This window comes from Ambystoma mexicanum, chromosome 3p (genome assembly GCF_040938575.1).
Source record: "Ambystoma mexicanum isolate Mex_15411 chromosome 3p, UKY_AmexF1_1, whole genome shotgun sequence".
Taxonomy (NCBI): domain Eukaryota; kingdom Metazoa; phylum Chordata; class Amphibia; order Caudata; family Ambystomatidae; genus Ambystoma; species Ambystoma mexicanum.
This window is the reverse complement of record NC_090925.1, coordinates 873,156,107-873,181,410: the sequence shown is the minus strand read 5'-3', so window position 1 is coordinate 873,181,410 and position 25,304 is coordinate 873,156,107. Positions and strand designations below refer to the sequence as shown.

The 25,304-nt window shown below is 48.8% G+C and overlaps 1 protein-coding gene across 2 annotated transcripts in view; it reads left to right on the top strand.

Moving 5' to 3' along the window:
* LOC138581037 (sulfotransferase 1B1-like) overlaps positions 1-25,304 on the top strand; it is a 257,455-nt gene that overhangs the window by 25,137 nt on the left and 207,014 nt on the right. Inside the window, exons 2-3 of one of the 2 annotated variants that reach the window (XM_069652062.1) lie at positions 2,864-2,936; positions 24,476-24,642. In XM_069652062.1, coding sequence (XP_069508163.1) covers positions 24,495-24,642 — 148 coding nt within the window. In that variant the 5' untranslated portion in view covers positions 2,864-2,936; positions 24,476-24,494. The remainder of the gene's footprint in view (positions 1-2,863; positions 2,937-24,475; positions 24,643-25,304) is intronic. The other variant, XM_069652061.1, reaches the window with a different exon arrangement.

The following is a 25,304-nucleotide window of genomic DNA, read 5'->3' as shown; positions in this document are numbered from 1 at the left end:
GTCCCTGCAGCCTTGCAAATGACCGTTATGGAAAGGGAGAAGGGACAGACATTTTCATTTTTGAAAGTTTAGAAATAACCTTTCTCAACTTCACAAAAAAGACGATTTGTATCCGGATACTAATAGCAATATTGCCCTCGGGTGCTTCATAAACCACCGCAGGTATTTTAATTTGACAGCATACATTTTGGATCATTTGCATGTTTAGGAAAAAAGAAACTGCAAGCTGGCTTTGTACAGGCTCGCAAAAACATGAAGCATAATTTATAGAACAGTATAAGAACATCTTACTGTAACGCCCATGGATAATTAACACTATTTGATGATTATTGGTAAATGTTTCCTCCGGCGGCCATTTTGTAACACGTCATATGCCAACTGACAATTGACTTAAGCATTTCTTGTTGTCCTGACTCTAATTTTCAATTGTGTCTCTTGACATACCAACCTAGGCTTGTCTCCACGATCACACATTTCTAGAAACAATTTTATCATGAAATGTAAAGAATTCTTTTCTTGTTCATTTATGTTTTGAACACTGTAGCTGAAAATGAGATTAATCTCATTTGTAGCTGCTAAGAAAAGTTACTTTTTGTCATTTGTAACTCATTAAATTAGTTAAAACAAAACATGTTTGATTACTTAATCCTTTCTATGTATTTGCACTGTTATGAGTGGGAAGCTTTATCACACACTATTTTGGTACCAAAATAATCATTTATTTATCACTCTCTATGCTGGAATCTAACGTCATTACAGACCCCTCATATGTTCATTACATAATTTGAGCTAATTATACCCCACTTAAAGAAAAGGAAGTCCCATATTCAAAACTACATTGTCCATGGGCCTCATTACACAGATGGCGGTAAGGATTTACCGGTACCGGTAAAATACCGGTACCGGTAAATCCTTACCGCCTTACTACGAGGTCCCTTTGTGGGTTGGGGGATTTAACGCCTGCTTTTTGCAGGTGTTAAAATCCAACCAGCTAAGGGACCTCGGAGCTAATTACGGCACCGCAAAATTGCGGTGCCGTAATTAGCGCCTTCCCCATTCCCATAGAGCCCTATGGGGCAGAAATGGGAATGGGGAAGGGCAATGGTGGAAGGGGGATTTACCACCCCTCCAACCTTGGAATGGGGAGGTAAATCCCCTTTCCGCCAAGGCGGTGCCGGTATTTTACCGGCATGAGCCATGGCGCTAATAGCGCCATGGCTCACCGCCTACCGTGTAATGAGGCCCCATGTCTGTGATCTAAACTCATCTCAGCATGCTTGATTGCATGTGTGTGTATTTCTCAGACCTTTGTTTTCAATGATAGCATATCAAATTCAGACATTTAGTATTATTAAAATAATACATTTCTGTTGTCCGTGCTGTCCGATCTTGGGTGGTGCTTTTCTCTGATCCTCCATTCAAGGAAATATCAATCTGAGGCAAAGCAATCATACAATGAGTCTTCCCAGTGTGGATACCCTGACTATTCTGAAACACTCAAGGGTCCAACAAGCAAAAATTACAATGCTTCTGCAACTGCCAAAAAACGTAAACAAGGCCCCGACTATCGGTACACAATCCAGTGGGCCCCAAGCGGTGGCTCAACCTACTCATATGGCCTACCTCAATAATGGAATGGCTACTGATGAAAATAATCCTAGTAGGGCCATGCAACTCTCAGATTCAGAATATTTTACCTCTAAAACGTTGGGATGGGAGAGCATCGAACGAAATGGTCAGACATGTAAGAATCAAACCAAGATTCTGGGCATTTTTCAGCAGATTCCACTTTTGAGATCTCGACATTCGGATGGTATTGACTTGATCTCTTTACCTTTGGTAAACAATAATCGAATGATCTGCCATTTCCATTTGGTAATAGCATCTAAAATTGAGTAAGAACAACAAAATAACCTGCTCTCTTTAGGTTATAAAATATTTGATATAAAAACTAAAGGTGAAGTAAAGTCTTTTCTGTATATTCCTCCCCAGGGGGGGAATCCAAAACAAGTCAACACTGTGATTATGAACTCTGTGCACTATCCTTCAGACTCCAATGTAACACAGCAGGATTGGTCTTGGGTGGAGATGAAGCTAAAATCCTTGATAGGCTTGCGACAGGTGTCGACTCACCCCCAACCCTCGCCTGATTAAGGCTCTATCATGGAATGTTTGTGGCTGGGTGAACTTTCATAGGATATTTTATACTTCAGTCAACTTGAGGGTATGCAATGTTCTTCTGCTACAAGAGACTATGATGAGCACACATTTTAAACTTCATGGTTATCATACGTACACAAGTTTGGCAGTCTGTGCGGATAGGGGAAGGCTGGGCAGGGGACTGTCCATTGCAATTAACGATTCTCCTCAACTCAAATCAGAGTTAATCCTTTCAGGATATTCTCTTTTGGCGTTTGCTATTTCAACCAGTTGTTCGAATGTTAAGTTACTCTTGATCAATATAAATGAAGTCCATACATGTGGCTCTAACATCACTGATTGAAGGGTGGCTCGTAGAAGGTTTTTATCATTCAATTGTTTTGGGAGGTGGTTTCAGTTCTAATTGTGAAGACGGTGGAAGGTGGAATTTGGCTAAAGGGGTTAACTATTCCACTAGTATGAGCTTAAAAAGAGGGAAGGATTGGGATGAATTTTTGTCAAAATGGGAACTGTTCTAGTTACAGTGTCTACCATTGGATTACTTACCCACTTACACATGGCATAGAGGTTCCCATCGTTCACAGATTGATTATCTCTATATGTCCTCCATGGTTAAAGCAAACTCTGGTCCATGTCAACTTATGGATTTCAAGGTTCGGGAATATTTGGCATTAATCTTTTCCTTTGTTTTACCACCACATAGGGCTTGTGATTCCTTTGTGTCCACTTCCTGTATCTCCCTGGAGGGAGGAGTGAGGAGGGAGGAGGAGACATAGGTGAGATAACATGCTCTGTTAAAGGTTCATTCATTCGATTGCTGAGTTGAAGGAAGATGTAGGATTGCGTAGGGACATTCTCCTTACTAATTTTGAGATGGTTGGCATATTCACTCAAATTGCTGGTATTAGAGCAACACATCTGATACTCTCCCAGAAAGTCTACATTAAAAAAATGTTACTCATCAATTTGACTCTAAAATTGCCAACTATAAGAAGATAAAAAGTAGAACCCTGAAACAATTGGCTACTAAACGACTGAGCCTGGCAGAATTCCAGAAAGTAAAAAAAATGAATCTGTCAGCGGCATAGAAATCTTGTTAAATCGTGTAGAATTTAACTACATATTAAAGTCATTCAAAATATGTTACATCCTATATCACATGCAAATACCAGACAATTTTGGGCTATTATTAACAATACTGTAGGAACACACACCTTTGTGAGAGAATGTTCAATTGCAAAAGACAGACAGGTTGAATTCTGTACAGCTATGTTTACCCTTTTTGGGACTCTGTCAGAAATCCAAGACCCTACTATGGGACCAATTATAGGTGGTCCATGTACATGGAATGTGGAGGACATTGAATGGGCTATTTCTAGATTGAAACAGTCCAGAGCCCCCGGTCCTGATGGTATTCCACCCTGCATTTTGAAAGAGGCCTCACATCCCTGGGTACATTATCTCAAGGCCCTTTCTGATCACATATTTGCAACCCATATCATTCCTGTGTCATGGACTCGATCTATAGTCATTCCCGTCTATAAGAAGGGTGACCCAACTTTAACTGAGAATTTTAGACCAGTTTCACTCACTGATTCTTTGATTCTTCTCCTTAGAGATTTAAAACTGGTTATTTCTCAGACGTCTGTCCTGTCAAAGTTCCAAGTAGGATTCAGGCAGAATATGGATACTGTCCTAAATGCAACAGTAATATTGCATTTGCTGCATAATGTGAAAAACCAAGGCAGGGGGCCGGTCTATATGGCTTCACTGGACAAGTCCTCTGCCTTTGATTGTGTATTGTGCGAAAAACTATGGTCCAAATTGATGATACTAGTCTAGCCTATTGCTCTTTTACACAGAAATTCTTCCCTCAGAATCTGTCTAACCAGGTAAGGTGCCCTCTCTAGATTAATTCCTACTCAAGTGTGTCTAAAGTAAGGGTGCACCCTTGCTCCCACTCTTTACAACCTCTATTTGAGTGACATTGAGAGTCTGCGGTGTAAGAATGACATCTATCCGGCTAGGCTAGGTAAACTCAAAATTCACTGGCTTGCATTTGCAGACAATCTCATTTTTTTTTAACTCTATGCCGATTGGTCTGCAGCGCAAATTAGATATCTTTTTTCAATATTCGCTTAATCATAATCTCAAGACCAATGTCTCAAAATCAAAGATTGTTATTTTTACAACTCAATGGCAGCCTACGCTTATGAGGTGGGTTTTGGGAGGGGAAGAATTTAGCAGGTTCCATCTGTCCGATACCTTGGATATAACCTCTCTAACTCATCCTCTATTACCATGTTGCAAGCATCGCTGAGGGATAAGATCATGCCATTTGTTCCACACATGAAATGGTTACTGCACAAAATATGCAGATTTTCTATCCTGCCTGCCCTTCTCTACTATCTTTTGAAAACTGAACCTGTGCTTCTGTAAGGTTTGGCTCTTTCCCTTCTGGATCTGGGGGATTATTTGAATGAGTTACAGGCCCACCTTTGGAAAGAGGAGATGTAATTGGCAATGTCTATGCCTAACTCGGTTATTCGGCATGAGTTGGCCTTAACTTCATTACAAGCAAGATATCTATGGAGACAACTGCTCAACTGCTCAAAGTTCCTTAGACCAAAAGAGAATTCACTCTATGCTGAGTTAAATAGTCTTGTGAAGGAGTGAAGGAAAAAATATACCTTCTATTAATAAGTTTGTGGGAAGGATGATAGATCTGAATGTTACGATTGGTTCAATAGAGGAAGAACTACTTAATCGTCCATGTGGAGCAAAATTGAAACTTTTTAGGCATGACTGGTTGTGTACACTTGATTCCATCAAATCATATTCCTCATACATGGAGTACGCAAAATTCCTGAGAAAAAGAGAATACTTCTCAACATACGTGACTCATTTTCCATCTATGAAAATGTGTTATCTGTACATGTGCTTCAAACTCAATCAACTTCCCACCAAAGAACGGACAAAATATTGGGGATGGTTGCATGAATTATCCGACAAATACCTACAATGTTGTTTTTGTCTTGGATGTGATCCTATTGAAACCCTGAAGGATTGGGTGATGGAGTGCCCGGCTCTTCTTCCTCAGTGAGTTAGGCACTTTAAACACCCACAATGCTTTGATACTGCAGTTTCCGCCAATGTTCAATGTGTAGAAAGCCAAACAGCTTTCATCTTTACAGACTGGCAATGGTCCAAAGCATATTTTTCAAACATAGCCACTTGCTACAGTTTGGGAGTCGTATTTCTCTTCTTTGGAGTTGCTGAAAATGTGTTGCAAGTGTTACCCACCCGCACCCAACAGCAGAGAGGTCATGATTGATGTGCCCCGTCACTCCTCATTGATGAATTTGTTGATGGTAGCCTTCTCTTCATCTTCTGCTGTGTGGGGAGAGGTAGTTGTTTATGAGTCACATCTTATAAGTGTGGGCAGTCACTTTTCAACATTGCTGTCACATTGTTATTTTGCTTTGCGATAATACATTTCAGCTGCGGAATTCTTAGGCAATTCAAAGGCCATTGGTTTGGCCTGTGAACCAACACTTATCAGCTGACATGTCTGCGTCTCTATATTGACATATTTTCTCCTTGCAGCAGCGAAATGACAAACACACTTGCAAGCCGATTCATGGAATTAATGTGCGCCGAAAATTCCCGCGCAGAGGTGCCAAAACGTGCGATTCGCAGTAAAAGTGCGAAAATCGCAGTGCAACTGCGAAAATCGCAGGGAAACCAGCGCACATCGATTCATGGAAGTCCGTGTGCGAGAAAAATATTGGATGTGCACTGAAAAAGTGTGCGGCGCACGCCGGCGCACAGGTCATCCAACGGCGTGCGCCACGGCCGCAATAAATCGCACATAGCGTGGCGCACATTACAAAAGTAGGCGGAACACGGGGCGTAACACTCGGAATGGGGAACAACGCGTGAAAATATGGGCGTCACGGGGGAAGAACAGGAGGCAAGTGCGCGGAACGCCCACACGCTCGCCTACAACTCGTATTCATGGAATCGAATAGGGCAAACCAGCGAACGGGCAAAGACGCGCACAGGGCCAAACAAGTACCCCACAAGAAAGCAGGCGGTAGCGTCCCTGCGCCTGAAATAAATGTGCGCCAAAATGTGCGCTAACAAAAAGCACCCATATACAGCTATGATGAATGATCCATACAGTGGCCCTCTAGGACAAATGAGGTGCAAAGGGGTACCGACAAACACGGACACCCGCTGTGTGAAAAATAGCGTGTGCGTGTATTACGGGGTTCGCGGGAAGTTCCACACGCGATTGGCCTGGGCATGTGTATTCCGGGGTGCGCTGGAAGTTTCACACGCGAATTTGCAGGGGACGTGTATTTCGGTGTGCGCGTGAAGTTCCACACGCAATTTCAGCAGGGTACGTGTACTCCGGGTGCGCGGCAAATTCCACACGCGAATCCAGCAGCCTACGTGTATTTCGGGGGTGCCGGGGAGTCCCACACGTGAATTGGCCGTGTGGGTCCTCTCAGCTGTTCCCTCTACACCCTCCACGGCCCCTGCAGGCGGCCCACACCACAGGGGACTACCCTGCACCCCTGCACATGTCCCGCAGGCAGCCCATCCACCATGGCCATGCCCCCCAGCCAACTCACATGTCACCTTGCACTACTGCCCACCAACGCATGTCTCCCAGCACCCCCACACCCCAGCATCCAGGGGCACCCTCCACCAGGCCCCCACTCATGTCTCCCAGCACCCCCACCCCCCTGCATCCAGGGGCACCCTCCACCAGGCCCCCACTCCTGTCCCCCTGCACCCCCACCCCCCTGCATCCAGGGGCACCCTCCACCAGGCCCCCACTCATGTCCCCCTGCACCCCCACCCCCCAGCACTGTAGGGCACCCTCCACCAGGCCCCCACTCCTGTCCCCCTGCACCCCCACCCCCCTGCATCCAGGGGCACCCTCCACCAGGCCCCCACTCCTGTCCCCCTGCACCCCCACCCCCCTGCATCCAGGGGCACCCTCCAACAGGCCCCCACTCATGTCCAACTCATCTCTCCCAGCACCCCCACCCCCACCAGTCAGGGGCACCCTCCACCAGGCCCCCACTCATGTCCCCCTGCACCCCCACCACCCTGAATCCAGGGGCACCCTCCACCAGGCCCCCACTCATGTCCCCCTGCACCCCCACCCCCCTGCATCCAGGGGCACCCTCCACCAGGCCCCCACTCCTGTCTCCCTGCACCCCCACCCCCCAGCCGTGCGATTTGCCTGGGTACGTGTATTCCAGGGGTGCGCGGGTAGTCTCACACGCGATTCCATCAGGGTACGTGTATTATGGGTCCGCGTGAACTTCCACACGCGATACCAGCAGGGTATGTGTATTACGGGGTTCGCGGGAAGTTCCACACGCGATTGCCCTGGGTACGTGTATTTCAGGGTGCGGGACAAGTTACACACGCAAATTTGCAGGGAACGTGTATTTCGGTGTGCGCGTGAAGTTCCACACGCAATTTCAGCAGGGTACGTGTACTCCGGGTGCGCGGCAAATTCCACACGTGAATCCAGCAGCCTACGTGTATTTCGGGGGTGTCGGGGAGTCCCACACGTGAATTGGCCGTGTGGGTCCTCCCAGCTATTTCCTCTACACCCTCCACGGCCCCTGCAGGCGGCCCACACCACAGGGGACTACCCTGCACCCCTGCACATGTCCCGCAGGCAGCCCATCCACCATGGCCATGCCCCCCAGCCAACACACATGTCACCTTGCACTACTGCCCACCAACGCATGTCTCCCAGCACCCCCACCCCCCAGCATCCAGGGGCACCCTCCACCAGGCCCCCACTCATGTCTCCCAGCACCCCCACCCCCTGCATCCAGGGGCACCCTCCACCAGGCCCCCACTCCTGTCTCCCTGCACCCCCACCCCCCTGCATCCAGGGGCACCCTCCACCAGGCCCCCACTCCTGTCTCCCTGCACCCCCACCCCCCAGCACTGTAGGGCACCCTCCACCAGGCCCCCACTCTTGGCCCCCTGCACCCCCACCCCCCAGCACTGTAGGGCACCCTCCACCAGGCCCCCACTCATGTCTCCCAGCACCCCCACCCCCCTGCATCCAGGGGCACCCTCCACCAGGCCCCCACTCCTGTCTCCCTGCACCCCCACCCCCCAGCACTGTAGGGCACCCTCCACCAGGCCCCCACTCCTGTCTCCCTGCACCCTCACCCCCCAGCACTGTGGGGCACCCTCCACCAGGCCCCCACACATGTCTCCCAGCACCCCCACCCCCCAGCATCCAGGGGCACCCTCCACCAGGCCCCCACTCATGTCTCCCAGCACCCCCACCCCCCTGCATCCAGGGGCACCCTCCACCAGGCCCCCACTCCTGTCTCCCTGCACCCCCACCTCCCTGCATCCAGGGGCACCCTCCACCAGGCCCCCACTCCTGTCCCCCTGGACCCCCACCCCCCTGCATCCAGGGGCACCCTCCACCAGGCCCCCACTCCTGTCTCCCTGCACCCCCACCTCCCTGCATCCAGGGGCACCCTCCACCAGGCCCCCACTCATGTCTCCCAGCACCCCCACCCCCCTGCATCCAGGGGCACCCTCCACCAGGCCCCCACTCCTGTCCCCCTGCACCCACACCCCCCTGCACCCAGGGGCACCCTCCAACAGGCCCCCACTCCTGTCCCCCTGCACCCTCACCCCCCGGCACTGTGGGGCACCCTCCACCAGGCCCCCACACATGTCTCCCAGCACCCCCACCCCCAGCATCCAGGAGCACCCTCCACCAGGCCCCCACTCATGTCTCCCAGCACCCCCACCCCCCTGCATCCAGGGGCACCCTCCACTAGGCCCCCACTCCTGTCTCCCTGCACCCCCACCTCCCTGCATCCAGGGGCACCCTCCACCAGGCCCCCACTCCTGTCCCCCTGCACCCCCACCCCCCTGCATCCAGGGGCACCCTCCACCAGGCCCCCACTCCTGTCCCCCTGCACCCCCACCCCAATTAGCCTGAATGAACACAGAATAACATGCAACTATGTTGTGGCAAGATGACAATTCAAGGGCAACTGGCGTGAGGTTGGGCTGAATGTCTACTGTTGCCAGAAGGGATACTGCAACACCCAAATCCTGGTGCGCAGAATGTATTGGATGAAGCACATGGGTGACCCAAACCACTCAGGCACACACCCCCTCACCTGGCACTCAATCAGAAGCACTCACACACACACCATGCACATGGATGACACACACATGCATGTGCACTCACCGGACAATGCCTCGTAATCTGGCAGGTCTCCCACGTCTTGGATCTGTTCCTCCGTGACGTAGGTCCCAGCAACATACTCATGTGGAGTGAGTTCTATGTCCTCTGCCGGAGACCCACCTCCAGTCACTAGATTTGCGGCATTACTTGAGGCCAGCTTTTTCTTTGCCCTGCGCTTAAGGTCATTCCAGCGCTTGTAGCAATCATTAGCTGTGCCCCTCATGAATCCAAGGGCACTTATGAGTTCCGCAATGGTCTGCCAGTGTGCCTGACGTTGTGCAGGTGTGGTCTTGCATCCTGCAGTAATCACCATTTCGCTGTCATGTGCGGACACATACTCCACAAGTGCATCAAGTTCGGCCTGATTGAAGCTGGGCTTCCTTGGTGGGCCGGACTGTGTAGCCGTGTCTGGGGCATCAGCCTGTACTGGACGAGCACTCTTCCTCTTCCGCTTGGAAGGTGGTGGTGATACTGAGTGTCCTACGCCGCTCTGGACACTAGGGGCAGGAGCCCCGGTGGACTGTGGACTAGGAGTGTGGGAATGAACACTCACCATGGGAATTAGTGCAGGCATTAGCTGAAGTGTGATGTAGTCAGGGGGAACGTAAGCAGGATGGACTAGGACCGACACTGTCCTGGCTGGGACACTCAGAGCTGGGGTGGATGGAGCCGCAGCTGCTCCTGCAGCCTCCCCACCCTGCCTACTCGGGGCAGCAGATGACATAGCTGCCCCTGATCCACGTGGGCTGGTGATACCAACGTGCACCGCCACACTTGGCCTAGACCTGCTGACCTGGAAGTCAGCCATGGAGCCACCCAGTGTCAGGTCTGGTGCCACAATGGGCTGGTCCAACAAGGGCTGAGCAGGGATGGTGTCAGCCACATTACCCTGAACCAGGGGGGGGGGCATGGGTGTCCCTGACTGGTCACCCACACATGGGGGGATAGGGGCACCCTGCAAGTCCTGGCCACGTCCCCTACCGTATCCACCACGGCCACCTCTTGTGGCTCGCCCACCTTTGCCACCCTTACCGCGTGCTCGCCTCCCAACCATGGCACTGATGTTGTTGTGCATCTGGGAGTTGCAGTAAACTATTGTCCTGGGCAATTGGGGGTCAAAGGGGTAGGGTACTAGATGGAATTCGTACCCTAGTGCTCTAGCAAGGCTGTATGTGACCCCTGGGGGAAGATGACGGGTCACGCAACGCACAGGCACCCCGAAAAAGGGAGATAATGTGCACGCAACCCCTCCTAGACCACGTGCGTGGAAAAAAAAACCTGCACTACGCTATGGCACCCAGAAACACAAAAATGAACGTATGCGTGTCACACGCAGCCTAGACTGACCTCTGAAGGGGTAGGCAACACACGGGGCAAGCGCAGATGTCAAATACGTGCGCGACTCACCGTCTGCCAGGAAAAATCACGTGAAAAATAGGCGCGTGTGCGCGTTGGCAACACCCCCGCCAAAAGAAGAATTGTACGCTGTCTGAGGAGACAGGACAACAGGAGAAGTGAACGCTGTTTGAGGAAACAGGCCCAGGAAAAAGACAAGAAGACAAAAAGCTGTCAGAGGTAACAGGGAGTACGAACTTGGAACGCCGTGAAGTAAATCGCATGTGAACCGACAAGAACTACAGATTTCACCCACTCGCTCTCCACGAAAAAGCACGTACAAGGAAATGGCGTTCTACACGTACCTTTTAAACATGCCCACACGTCCAGCGTCACTTCCGCGTGTACGCGCTAAGGCCCATCCTCCAATTACACGAGCTGACACTCTGACGTGCAGTCATTGGATGTGTAACATGAACCCGTGTACAGGGAAACGCCCGCGCACTCACGTCACAGACGCACATACGCGCCGGTGTCCTTTGGGCCAATGAATTCGCGTACGTGTGCTGACACGCTTACGCGCTAAGGCCCTTTCCTCCAATTACACGCAGACGTGCATGATTTTCACGTGCCAAATCACTCCGTATCAAGCTGGCCACGCGTAAGCACACGGAAGACCACGCTCCTGCCCAGAAGGCCAAATTACTGCCCCCCAGAGCCCCGAGCACGCACCCACCTGCCATCTGCTGCTGCCTGATTGCCTGCTGCCCACGTGCCCTGCCATTTGCTGCCTGCACATCAGCCAGGGGTGCTGTTGCTGTGACCACCCCTGCTGGAAACGAAGACTCCCGACTGGGATTCCATCGCTCCACAGCCCAGCCCCAGGACCCAGTTGCCCACCCACTCCTGGCTCTGGGGTTGTCATGTCGGGCACTGCAACATCTGGCACCACTGACAACCCCCGGCCAGAGAGGCAGAGGGGCACCAGCTTCACTGCCACCAAAGTTGGTGTCCTGGTGGAGCAAGTCCTGGGGCAGTATGATGCCCTCTTCGGAAGTTTGTGCGCCGACAAGGAAGGACGGACTCGGATCTGGACGGACATCGTGACTGCCATCAACACGGAGGGGGTGGCAGTCCGACTATTCCATCATGTCAAGAAGCGCTGGGAGGACTTCAGGTCCAGGACCCTCAACAAGGCCCGGCACCTCTTGAAGGCAGCGTATGCTAAGGGGCACCGGGGCCACTTGTCGGACGATCAGATGAGGGTCCTGGAATGCATATCCCCAGCGCTCCACGTCCAGGTCCTTGAGAGGCAGACCCGTCTGGAGTCGAGCGGTATGTGTACATGCATCATGATTGTAAGCTGTGCGTGTGGTGATGTGCCAGTAGTGTGCAGGTTGCACATGTGTTTGTATGGGGCCAAGTATGGGCGGGGGTGTACAGGGCCGTGAGGCTAACACATTCGAGGGCTGTCATGTGTGAGACATGGATGGTGCTTGTGTGTGTAGGCTTGCATGCCAAATGCAGTTGTGTGGGCACAGATGTTAGGATGAATGTGTATGTAAGTAGGCATGTTCGCGATGTCACACATGGATGTTGTTTTCAGCTGCATGTATCAGCACTGTGTACATGTGCATGTGTGTGTATTTGACAAGGGTGCAACAGTGATGCAACATGGATGCATGTGACAGCGGGATGTGGAAGCCTGATTGGCAGATGTGACATGGATGCCGATCTGAACACTGCGACAGTTGGGAGAGGTGTACACATGCATGCAAGTGTGGTGGTGTGTGTACATGTGTAGTGCACTCCCTGTGTTGCATGTGATGTCTGGCTCACCTTTGCCTGCTCATGCTGTTGTATGTGTATGGATGGTGCTGGCAGTTGCGATATGGCTGTGGAATGGCTCATGTGTGCAAGTTGAAATGAAATGTGTGTTGGCGATTGTGATGCCATGTCCGAGGTTTGCCAATGCCACTCATGTACAACTGTCATGTGTGTATGTGTCCATTGTACAGTGCCCTGATGCTTGTGTTTTATTTCTCCCTGTCTGCAGCGTCAACTGATGAAGAGGGCGGAGAAGGTGCTGTGGAGCACAGCGGCGGGGATCGCACCGCCAGCCGGAGATGCAAGGCCCGGCTCCCCTCCCAGGTTGTGATCTCGTCGGGGAGTGAGGAGTCCGGTGCCGCATTCCAGGCCGCAGCTGCCTGGGGGGGCATCCAAGAGGCGGAGGTCGGAGTTGGACTCCGCGGCAGCAGAAGGGGCAGCTGGGACCCCACAGGGCCCAATGGGGGAAGATGGCACGGAGTCATCCAGGTTGGTAGGGGTTTGATGGAGGAGGAGGCCGTGCAAGCAACAGAGACGGGGTCTGGAGGTTGGGATTCCACTGGTGCTAGTGGTGCAGTGCAGGACCAGGGACAGGAGGCAGGACAGGCCGCCGCGGAGGTACCTGTGTGCATTCCTGTCCCTGATCCTGTCACTGCATCATCTTGCACCAGCAGGGATGCCTACGTCCAGACCCGTTTTCAGGCAGGGGATGAGCTCACAACAACTGGCCTTCCTCTGCCTGCGGACGTGGCTATCCGGGTTCGGGTTGAGCCTGTCCTGACTGGTGTGGCGTTGCGTCAACGGGCCATGCAAGGTGACCTGCAGTCTTTTCATGAGGAGACTGCACATCATCTCGAATGGCTCGTTGACCGCGTCGGCCTACTGGGACAGGTCACCCAGGCCGGATTCCTCCGTTTGATGGGGCTTGCTCAGACCCCCTCCTCAACTGAACCCCCTATGCGCCAGTCGTCCTCCGTGCCATCTTCCCACCCATTAGTCACCTGGGTGCCCTGTGGAGCTGCCTCTGACGGTGCGGCCAGGCTGGTGGAGGAGGCATCCCTGCCACAGTCGGGAGTCGGACGTCCAGCAGGGGTGGCCACATCAACGACTGCACCCCAGCCGGTGGAGGATGTGCAGGCAGCAGGAGCCAGGGCACGGGCACAGGCACAGCAGCAGCAGCAGCAATGATGTGGGAGCCATGATGGCTCGGGGCCTTCGACATCGGAGGGGCAGGCATCGGCCGGAGGGCAGGAGGACCCAGGACGGGAAGTGTCTTCCGTGTGGCAGCGGTTGGGCCACGCCATAGATGCGGAGCGGCAGCGGGCGGAAGAGGCACGGCTCACGATGGTCAGGGCGGAGAACTCCATGCGGAGGGCCCTGAGGCGGGCCGAGTGCCTCGAGGCAATCCGCAGGGAGTTGGAAGTGAACATGTCGACGGCCCTGCGGACCCTCGGGGCCATGGAGGAGGACCGCCTCTGGGACATTGAGCAGGAGTTCGATGATGCCCTGGCCCGGAACATCCCGAAGTGAGCCGTCGGACTGGCCCGCTGCCCTTGTAAATAGTTCTGTAGTTAGTGTTAGGTTTCCTTTGGTTTTGCATTTTTTTTGGACCTTTTGGACAATTGGCCACATTTTTGTATATAGTTTTCTTTATTAGGTAGTGTTATTAGATAGGTTTCATTTCTTCTGTTGGGATCATGGACCCTGGATTGTTTATCTGTATATAGTTGACTGTTGGATTTTCAATTTTTTTTTTTATAATTTACCCATGGAGCAATGGTTTTCGATTTTAATTTTCCATTGGATTTACTTTTGTGAACTGTGACTTTGGACACCTTTCCTTTGGATTATGATTTGTGGTTTTACATTATTTTACGGACATGCTGCTTTCTTTTTTTTTATTCCCATTTTCGTTTGTTTATTTTTGATTCAATTTATGTTGCTTTTAATACATATTTTTTCTTCAAACTTCAATGTGTAGTATCATCTCATTGGTTTCATGCATATCATGATATGGGTTTTGACATTCACTGACACCCATTGTGTGTATGTGAGGGACATGTGTTCATTTACAAACTTGCCATTGGGGTTGTATCATGTAATTGCCATTTCTAAGTGGGTGGATGCAATACTTGGGTGGATGTTTGGCATTTGGAGGCTGCCCATAAGGCCCAGGGATCTAGATTGTGATGACATGTTGGCTGGGGGACATGTGTGGGGTCCTGCTGGCAGGTGCCCCTGACTGGTGGGGGGTGGGGCTGCAGGGGGACATGAGTGGGGGCCTGGTGGAGGGTGCCCCACAGTGCTGGGGGGTGGGGGTGCAGGGGGACATGAGTGGGGGCCTGGTGGAGGGTGGCCCACAGTGCTGGGGGGTGGGGGTGTAGGGGGACATGAGTTGGACATGAGTGGGGGCCTGGTGGAGGGTGCCCCGCAGTGCTGGGGGGGTGGGGGTGCTGGGAGACATGAGTGGGGGCCTGGTGGAGGGTGCCCCACAGTGCTGGGGGGTGGGGGTGCAGGGGGACATGAGTTGGACATGAGTGGGGGCCTGGTGGAGGGTGCCCCACAGTGCTGGGGGGTGGGGGTGCTGGGAGACATGAGTGGGGACCTGGTGGAGGGTGCCCCACAGTGCTGGGGGGTGGGGGTGCTGGGAGACATGAGTTGGACATGAGTGGGGGCCTGGTGGAGGGTGCCCCACAGTGCTGGGGGGTGGGGGTGCAGGGGGACATGAGTTGGACATGTGTGGGGGCCTGGTGGAGGGTGCCCCACAGTGCTGGGGGGTAGGGGTGCTGGGAGACATGAGGGGGGGCCTGGTGGAGGGTGCCCCACAGTGCTGGGGGGTGGGGGTGCAGGGGGACATGAGTTGGACACGAGTGGGGGCCTGGTGGAGGGTGCCCCACAGTGGTGGGGGGTGGGGGTGCTGGGAGACATGAGTTGGACATGAGTGGGGGCCTGGTGGAGGGTGCCCCTGGATGCTGGGGGGGGGCGCTTGGAGACATGAGTGTGGGCCTGGTGGAGGGTGCCCCACAGTGCTGGGGGGTGGGGGTTCAGGGGGACATGAGTTGGACATGTGTGGGGGCCTGCTGGCAGGTGCCCCACAGTGCTGGGGGGGAGGGTGCTGGGAGACATGCGTTGTTGATCAGTAGTGCAAGGTGACATGTGGCTTGGCTGGGGGGCATGGCCATGGTGGATGGGCTGCCTGCGGGACATGTGCAGGGATGCAGGGTAGTCCTCTGTGGTGTGGGCTGGCTGCAGGGGCCGTGGAGGGTGTAGAGGGAACACCTGGGAGGACCCACACGGCCAATTCACGTGTAGTGCTCCCTGCGCACCCCTGAAATACACTTGCCCTGATGGAATTGCGTGTGATACTTCCCGCGCACCCCTGAAATACACGTACCCTGATGGAATCGCGTGTGATACTTTCCGCGCACCCCTGAAATACACGTACCCTGCTGATTTTGCGTGTGATACTTCCCGCGCACCCCTGGAATACACGTGCCCTGATGGAATCGCGTGTGTTACTTCACGCGCACCCCTGATGTACACGTACCCAGGACAATCGCGTGTGAAACTTCCCGCGAACCACTGAAATACACGTTCCCCGCTTGGCGTTTGCTGTTTGGCAGCCCTGTGAACTGGTCCAGGATTAGCGCAGCCCTTTGCGATGAATTGGGAATTTTTATGGCTTTTCCTTGCGCGAGGGCGTTCTTGGGGGCGTAACTGGCGCTGCTGCGGGGTCGCTGCGCCACTCTGCGCCACGGCCGGTTTTGGAGGCTAAAATCCATGAATACGCTGTGCGATGAAATGGATTTTATCGCACGCGGCTGGCGCAGTGTATCGCACGGGGACACTGTGCGCCAGCCGCGTGCGCCACTTTTGTGTGAAATTCTATGAATTACCCTGTTGATTGTGTGATTCTCCATACCTGGTGTAAAATGTCTTCTTTAGTTTATATTCTTCATCATTTGTGGAATGCAGTGTTTATTCTTCCAGCATAACCTTCCGCATTCATCAAGTCTTTCAATGTTCTCCAGAAGTATCTTGTCTTTGTGCACTTATGTTAACTCATTAAAATGATGGATTGCTTCAGTTTCAATGATGAAAAATAAAAGGTGAAACGCAGTGTCCAGTCTTTTACAATGATACCAGTTTCTATGTTGTAGAATGGCTCCATGGTGCGATGCCACTAGGGAACTGGCAACGAGCATATGCAAACAATAGATCAAGAGGTCTATGAATACTAGATTTACAATATTAATATTCAACATATTTAAGCGATCACAAGTACTTTATACAATTAGAACTAAGAGTTTATGTACATACAATAGATTAAGGCAGTCTATGAAATGTACAGTATTAATCTAAATAATATTCACACAGTTAGAGCTAATAGCTACAGCTATGCGGCGTGCTAGAGAGGGGCAAAGTGATAGGTTAGTGGTCGTTTTCTCTGAGCCATTTGATGGTATTAGATCTGAAGTTGAGAAAAGTTTGAAAGTGGGGGGGAGAGAGTTCCATAACTGTGCTGTTTTGACGGGGAAGCTGATCTCCCCAGGTTTGGTCAGTTTAAACCTAGGTACTATTAAGCAACCTGAGTTAGCAGTCCTAGTAGGACGGTTAGTAATTCTTCTGTTGATTCTCTTCATGAGATCGCGCGGAGCAGCATTGTTAAGGTATTTGTGAGTCAATTATGCCGTTTTTAGCAGAATTTTGTCACTGATGGACAGCCATTTGATCTGCCTTCTTGCCTCAGAGGTATGTTCTCTTCTTGCTTTGTCTTGTGCCGTTCTCAGGGCATTTTTCTGTAGTATTTGGATCTTATTGATGGTATGTTTGCTGGTGCACAAGGAAAGTGAGTTACAGTAGTCCACCTTGGACAGAATTAGGGGTCTAGCAAGTATGGTACAGCTGTCTTTAGATAGAAATGGCTTGCCTGCTCTGATCAGCTTACACGTGTATGAAGAGGCTGAAGCCAAGGCGTTCGCCTGTTTGGCAAAGGTGAGAGCAAAGTCTAGGTAAAAACCAAGGGTTTTTACCTCTTTAGTGACTTTGATAAGATTGCCATCGATGTTGAAGGAGGCATATTTTGGAACAAGTTTGTGGAGGTTGAAGGCAGTCCCTAGAATGAGGAGCTCCGTTTTGTCATCATTCAAGCAAAGTCTGTGGGCGGCCATCCATGCTTGGATGATAAGATATATTTTGTTTACTAAGCCCACATCCTTGTCATAATCCCCTGTAAGTGGTATGAGGATCTGGGTTTCATCCGCATAGTTAGTGTAGGTGACTCCCAGACCATCCAGATCATCAAACAGGGGCTTAGTAAAGACATTGTACATTGTGGGTAAGACACAAGAACCCTAGAGAAGCATCTGCATTATATACAAGTTTGTATAGAAGTACTGTCCTGAAGTTATAGGACACCAGTTGCAACCAGGAACAGTATGTAAGCTATAACATTTTCACTGCTTGCTTAATGTATGCCTGGTGTGTGTGTGTGTGTGTGTGTGTGTGTGTGTGTGTGTGTGTGTATGACACAGAGTTTAATCCATACAATTATATTTTTAAGGGTCAATAGTGTTTGAAACCAATATTGGTGTGTCTTCTCTTCCTTTCATCAATTAAAAATGTATCCACTTTGGATATGAAAGCATATGTTTTGAATCGTAGAGGATTTCTCTGTTTCTACGCAATAGTTGTGCTTCCAGTTTGTGCTCTTTACACAAGATCATTAAGCACAGAATTCTTGCTGATTAAAATCATGGTCAATGTTTTAGTGTAAAAAATGAAAAATATATTCTGGCCATGCAAAGAGTTATTTTCTTGAAAAATATTTGTTTAAATTACCTTAAAAATGGTCTCTGTCGTTCAGCTTGTTCTTTTGTATTTGTTGCCAGATTTGCTGTCTTCTTCTTTGCATTTTCTCGCTTCTTTTTCAAAATTCTAGGACAGAAAACAAATCTGCTTTATGCCTGTTTTCTAACAACGCCTTGCTCTTCTTGGCATCTTTTGAACTTTCTGGTATGACTGTCTTGGAGAGTTAAAAAAAGAATTCCTTTTATCTTCCATCTGGCTGTGGGATGATGGGTGAGCACGTTGTTGCTGTTCTGAGCTTTATTGGCAAGCATGTACAACTTGTTTGTTTACGCTATTTCATCTCAGTTGTCTTTTCCATTGATCAGAGATTTGTTATACCCATTTTCTAGACTCTAGGTGTTAGATTAATCCACCTTGTGGGATGGTGGTCTTCTTTTGTTGCTTAACAAGAGAGACCACTTATGGAGTATTATGGCAAAGGCCTTCATGCTGGTTACTTGTGATGGTTGCATTGCATAGGGTACGGGCAAAGATTTACAGTCTTCTTCAGGACTGTTTTTGGACAATTAATGGCAGGATTTAGGTACCTGGCGACTCCTGGATTTATGGATCACATACAGCACGTTTGCCTGTATCTAAATGTGCACATTGTAATATATTTTGCAGGTTTCATCTTACATGTCAAAGCTTGGTTTTCCGTCCCATCTGTACTAGGAAGCTACCATAGTACTTTGTATTCTCCTTCCATGAATGAAATCACGTTCAGGTCAAAGACTGCTTTGAAAACTCCATCTGCCTTCCTTTTCATATCGAGAGCTGACCCAGAAAGGAGTTTGGAAATTGCTCAGTGTCTTTCTGTGTCGGCAACACATTCCTTGCTGCGCTTAGCACAGGAATAGCTTATCTGGTGTTTTGGAAAAAAAACGTGTTGGACAGTTTGTTTCTCATAACACCTTATGGCTACTTTATGGTATATAGATCACACTCACAAAATGGGGGAATACAGATAAAACACAATTTATTTAAAGTTGAAAAACATAGTAAAATCACAAAAGGGGCAAATGAACACTTTTGTCTTGCAATATTCAACTATGTTAACTCAATACACAGTCGGTGACAAATGCAGTGTTATTAAATGTACTGTAACATATTCGCAGCACATTTCTACTGTCGACACGTTGTGTGTTTCTGGTTCGGATACAGATTTGTAACAAAATCACTGAGTGATAATGATTTTACGGTGCTCCGAACTTTCCTCAGGACACAAGAAGGTTTTGTAGTCAAGTGACGTGTAGATATGGTCTAAAACATGAAGGATAAAAATCAATTAAAAAGTGTGATCCTAAATTCCTGTTAAATGGGGTGGACAAAGAGACTGAAGGTTAACAACTACCTATCATTACATGAAGGCCTCTTCGGGAAAGGAATGAATTTATGTCAGCTGTCGCATGTACAGTTTAATGTTCTCCAAATCTCTGGGAAACTACAACGGTAGAGAGAAAGGGTTTATGTTTAGGCTGGGTGATATTACACCGAGGTTGAGATCTCTTAAGGGTATAAGGATCAATATTATGAATTACCTTGTGCCAGGTTTTAAAGGAAAAGCAGAGCTCAGGGTTTCAGCTTTGTGTGGTTTTCAATGCAAAGCTGCAGACTGGGATATAGACGGTGCTCCTATGCAGGGTCCTAGACGGGATACATATGGATAAGGCAAGGGAAAGAGTGCTTGCTAATCTGTCGTGGAAAAATACTAGCGTGGTGAAAATGTGCTAGTGCGTGGCATGCATCTCAGGGCCGGTGAGGCGGTGGAGCATGCTATGTAGGTCAAAATCATTAGTAGTATATAACGTGCTTAACAGAGTAAAAACCGCCCAGATGTGCTGGATATCGGAAAAATGGGCTCAACAGTGGGCCACCGCAAAAAAGCAGGAAAGTTATTGTAAATTTATTGTGATATTAATATCAATGTGATGACGATGAATACTTATCCAAACGCTCATTATTGTAAGCGAGATGCAACTGACATTTTTTTTCTTTAAGCAACTTGTGGACGCGTTTGCAAAAACGGGACCGATCGGTAAAGCAAGTTGAAAAATAAATTCCAAGTGCCACACGTGTTGGCAAATACGTGTGTTGTCAGCAAGTGTATCTTAGAGCATAAAACCTGAGGATGCTAGTTATATTGGTTAGAGCGAAACAAGGTGATCGCTCCTCTGGCAATAGGTGCCCATGCAACTGAACATAAGAGTTACTTGGCTTCTCGTGGACACGTCTTGAAAAAACGGAACGGTAGAACGATTTAGAAAGTATTAACTGATGCAAGGGTAGTTAGAAAGGAATGCAACGTGCGTCAGTGGGCTAACGGAAAAGACATAAATATTAGCAAAATACAAGGGGAGCACTTACCAAGCGGGCTGGTAGAGCCTTGTGAATTGCTGGCAGTGTCCCGGTCTTGGCGCATGCATAGACGCCTGGGATAGCAATTGAAAAAAGTACTAGCTTTATTGACTAGTCGCGCATGGGAAAGTAGAACTGGGTGCATGAAGGGGCTCAAAAGGGAGGCTTGCCTTGCGTATCCTATTTTAAGAAGAAGATCACAATAAAATTAAATCAGTGTTTGCTCATACATGTAAGATGGCATAGATGTGTGTATTGATTGCTGAGAGAATAGCTCATGATCAAGAGGGCAATAAAAGTGAAAATGACTAATGTGTCTAAATTGGCGTGGAGATGTATGTTGGTTCGATCTATTTGGCAAATATAGGCGCGTGTGCAGAGAGGTAACCGAGATGTTTTAAGCAATCACACATACAGTTCATTTAAAAATGGTGGGGCGTGGTGATGGTTACAAGCCATGTTTCCATAGGTCCAAACAAAAAATGGCACAAATTTCAAATCGCAATAAATAGCCATGTTTCATCATACGAAACTGTTGTGTAGATGTGGAACAGGTGATCAATTAATACAGAAAAAACACTCAATTTTACAAAATAGCATGACACAATTATTCAAAAGATTTGGTACTTTTTTCTAAATAAGGGAACCCATGTTATCAGATTTAGGGTATATAGCTACACTTCATAATACTGAATTGTATTGTTGGTATAAGGCAGTCAAACAGTTGACACAGAGTGACACATGCTACCGATAGGATACAAAATGCACGCGCTCCAGATACAGGATTTGTTAGATTGCATTAAGTAGTTGTTCAATCGACTGGCATGCAATCGCTAATAGGGATAAACAAGATTATTACTTGAGACCATTGATTTGACAAATTAGGCAGCATCTCCGGATGAATTTATACATTGATCTAAGGTTGAGGTACCTGGTGTTTCCTGGACTTATGTATCACATACAGCACGTTTCCCTGTATCTAAATGTGCACATTGTGATACATTTTGCAGGTTTCATCTTACATGTCAAAACTTGGTTTTCCGTCCAATCTATACTAGGAAGCTACCATAGTACTTCGTATTCTCCTTCCATGAATGAAATCACATTCAGGTCAAAGTCTGCTTTGAAAACTCCATCTGCCTTCCTTTTCCCATCAAGAGCTGGCCCTGAAAGGAGTATGGAAATTGCTCAGTGTCTTTCTGTGTCTGCACCATATTCCTTGCTGCGCTTAGCACAGGAATAGCTTATCTGGTGTTTTGGACCATTTGTTTCTCATAACACCTTATGGCTACTTTCTGGTATATAGGCTTCCTCTTAAGAGAAAGATTATTTTCTGTTATGAACTTACTTCTGCTTTCACTACAATATTGTCTTGAAGTAACGGGAGCTATTCGCTGATGCCGCAAACCCTAGTTGTGTGTTGCTACACTTGCTTGTACATTAATGTGGAGTTATTATCTTAGTTTTTATTTTAGAGGCTTCAAATATTGGTTGAGGTGGGTACAGTGTAGTATTGTCCATTTGTGTAGCAGTAGCTTATGTTTCCACTAGGTTACCAGTACGGCTGCTGTGCATCCATTCATGTAATCATTCTGCTTCTTCAGCAGTCATTTTAAACCCTCGCATGGAAATGATTTTACACAATTCCATTTTGTGGGTTTGCTGGTGAGCGTTGTTGAGGTCCTTTTTGTGTTTTTCTATGATCATCTCTTATAGTTCGGTATTGCCCAATTTGATCTAATGCCAAATTGACCTACTTTGAATTGACTGCATTTTTTTTGTCAAAATCGTTAGGTCAATTGGTACATTTTAATGAAAAAATAGAAGTGGGGTGGGGTAAGGGAATAGGTTAAGGTGGAGGGGAAGTTGCGAGGGGAGGGGTCTCGGCCCACGCAGTGGGTCAAAAATAATTCGACCCAAATAAATAGGTCAATTCGGCAGTAGGTAATTTTTTTCGTTCATACAACCCATATCCAATAATTCACCCATCTATTGTCGATTTGGAGTGTTCGATGAGTCTTTTACAGCATATCTGTATTAAGGGTTTCAGTTAGTTTGCACCCTTGTACGGGCACCCAGTGATCTGTAAATGTATGTACCTTTTAATACTGACCTCTCTAATTGCAACTGCGTGCCGTTTTCCTACAGGTCTAAAGGTGGACGGACACTCTAGGGTTAAATGTGTGTTTTTTTTTACTTGAACAATTATCTGGTATCAGGGAACATTTATCTGCAATCAGGGAACAGGTAGCTTGTATTGAAGAATGGTCCTGACTGTCTGATGTACTGTGTATTAAAGGGTTGTTGAAATTTGTACACATCTGTTATGAGTGTGAGGGTGAGATGCACCCTATCACTCTGCCACCCTAAAAAAGTGGCATTGCTCAAGAGTTTCCTATTGTACAATTAGGCCACATCTATACCCATTTTCTAACAATGAGCATATAATTCATTTTATATTTTTCCATTTACGTTTTTCAGACACCTCCTGATTTGTTTACTGAAAAGGGAAAAGGGGGTGTCTTTGGATATAATTGATGGGAATGCACCATGTAGGTGATCTTTCATCTGCACATACTGGGAACTAAACTGATCTGTGGTCATCTCCAAGTCTCAAGAGAATGAAGTTGCCTTTTTGGATGTGCCTTGTAAAATCCCCAAATTTAATCTTGGGTGCGGGACAAGCTCCCATTTCCTCTGTGCCACCTACACTACCACCTTCAAGTTGGCATGCTTCTTCGTGCTGTCTGGAATAAATATGAGTGTTTCTTTTTTCAAAAAAGTAACTTGTATGCAGTGTTTTCTATCTTGAAAAAGATGTCACTTTGGGGGCTGTTAAATATGAATACAGGATTATCCAGTAGTGGCTTCTGCTGAGGTTCCATCTTGGGTGTTGAATAGCCTGTAGTCATTGCACAATGCCACAAGACAGGAATTTAAGTGTTGTGGCATTGTGCAATGACTTCAGGTCATTCACCAGCAAGATGGAGCCTCAGCAGAAGCCAAAGGAACTATAGCCCAGCAATAAAGCCACTGCTAAAGGACATGCGTCATGCACAGGTGAAAGGTCTGGTGTTCAGCTGGGCCAATCAGTCTTATGTAGGCCTGTACATTGTGTACCAGTCAGTTGATAACAATGACACCCATTATTTAAGGCTGACCTGACAATTGAGTTTCAAGTGTGTGTTGGCCTCTAGTATTTGTCCTCCGCGGTGCCTCGCCCGTCCTGCGGCATGCCGTGGGCGCTGTGGCATCGTCGGCAGTTGTTGGCCTCTAGCATAGGCCTTGGGCTCTCATGAAACACGCATACACAAATTCCAGGAATCAGGTGTAGGGTCAACCTTCCCTTTATTGCTCCCAACTGTAACTGCCTTTTCCTTCCCCTGTGCCTCCCCTTACGCCCTCCTCCCACTCCCTCCCGCCCTAGCGTGCTCTCCTATTCACCCACAACAGTGTGCATTATCTTATTAATCAATGTTATTATTGAAGTGTTATCAATATTGATTATTTTGTGCACGTCCTTCACCACCTTCTTTTGGTTGAAGTTCCAGGGGCAGCACAGGAAACTGTAGGCATGAGTGACTAGTGGATCCTTGAAAAGCTCACAGATTCTATGTACCTGCCTGTGTAATGGCCTTCAAATTTAATTCCATCTATTTTGTGCTGTTACGTGTTTTCCTCTAGTGACAGTCTCCTTCTCAGAATGGCGAGCCAACCACTGGTCGAAAGGCTGGAGCTGAAGATGATCCACGGCATACCTATGGTCCATTACTTTGCTAACAACTTTGACAAGGTGGAGCGGTTCCAGGCACGCCCCGATGACCTGCTGATCTCCACCTACCCCAAATCTGGTGAGTCATGCTCGTCTCCTCCTGGGCACATAAAGTGTAGGAATAGGGATAGCTCCATATTGTAATGCGAAATAAGATGGTCAATTTGAGGGGGTGTTTGCCAGGACTCAGCCCTGGTACTTATTTCTGAGTCCTGGCACTTATTGTCTCAGACTCAGATTGATGTGGAAGTAATGATAGCCAGAGCATCCAGCAACCCCGATGAGCAGGTGTGATCTGTAGGTTAACCCCAAATGTGTCGACACTCTGCAGTGTTGCTGTGGGTGGTGGCAAAAATGGCAGCGGTGGCAGGGAACGGCCTGCCTGCAGTGTCACAAGCTTGCTAGAAAATAGGCACAGATGACTCTGAGACTCTGCATGTGAGACAGATAGCTTTTTTACTAGGCCGTCTCTTTTACGGGCAACATACACTTAACCCAGGATCATGGGTAGACCATATCAAGTAAAAGATCAGCTGAACTCCCACCAGCACCCTCTGTCTCTATCAGGGCAACTCTGACTGTCACCCTTAGAACACACAGTTGATGCACTCCCTCAACATTCCAGATGCAACTATGATGGCATCACGCATACAGACTCAGCAATCCACAAGGGAAGAAGCTAATCAAAACATATCTCCCCCCTTTACTACACAGAAAGGAAACAACAGAGTGACATACGCA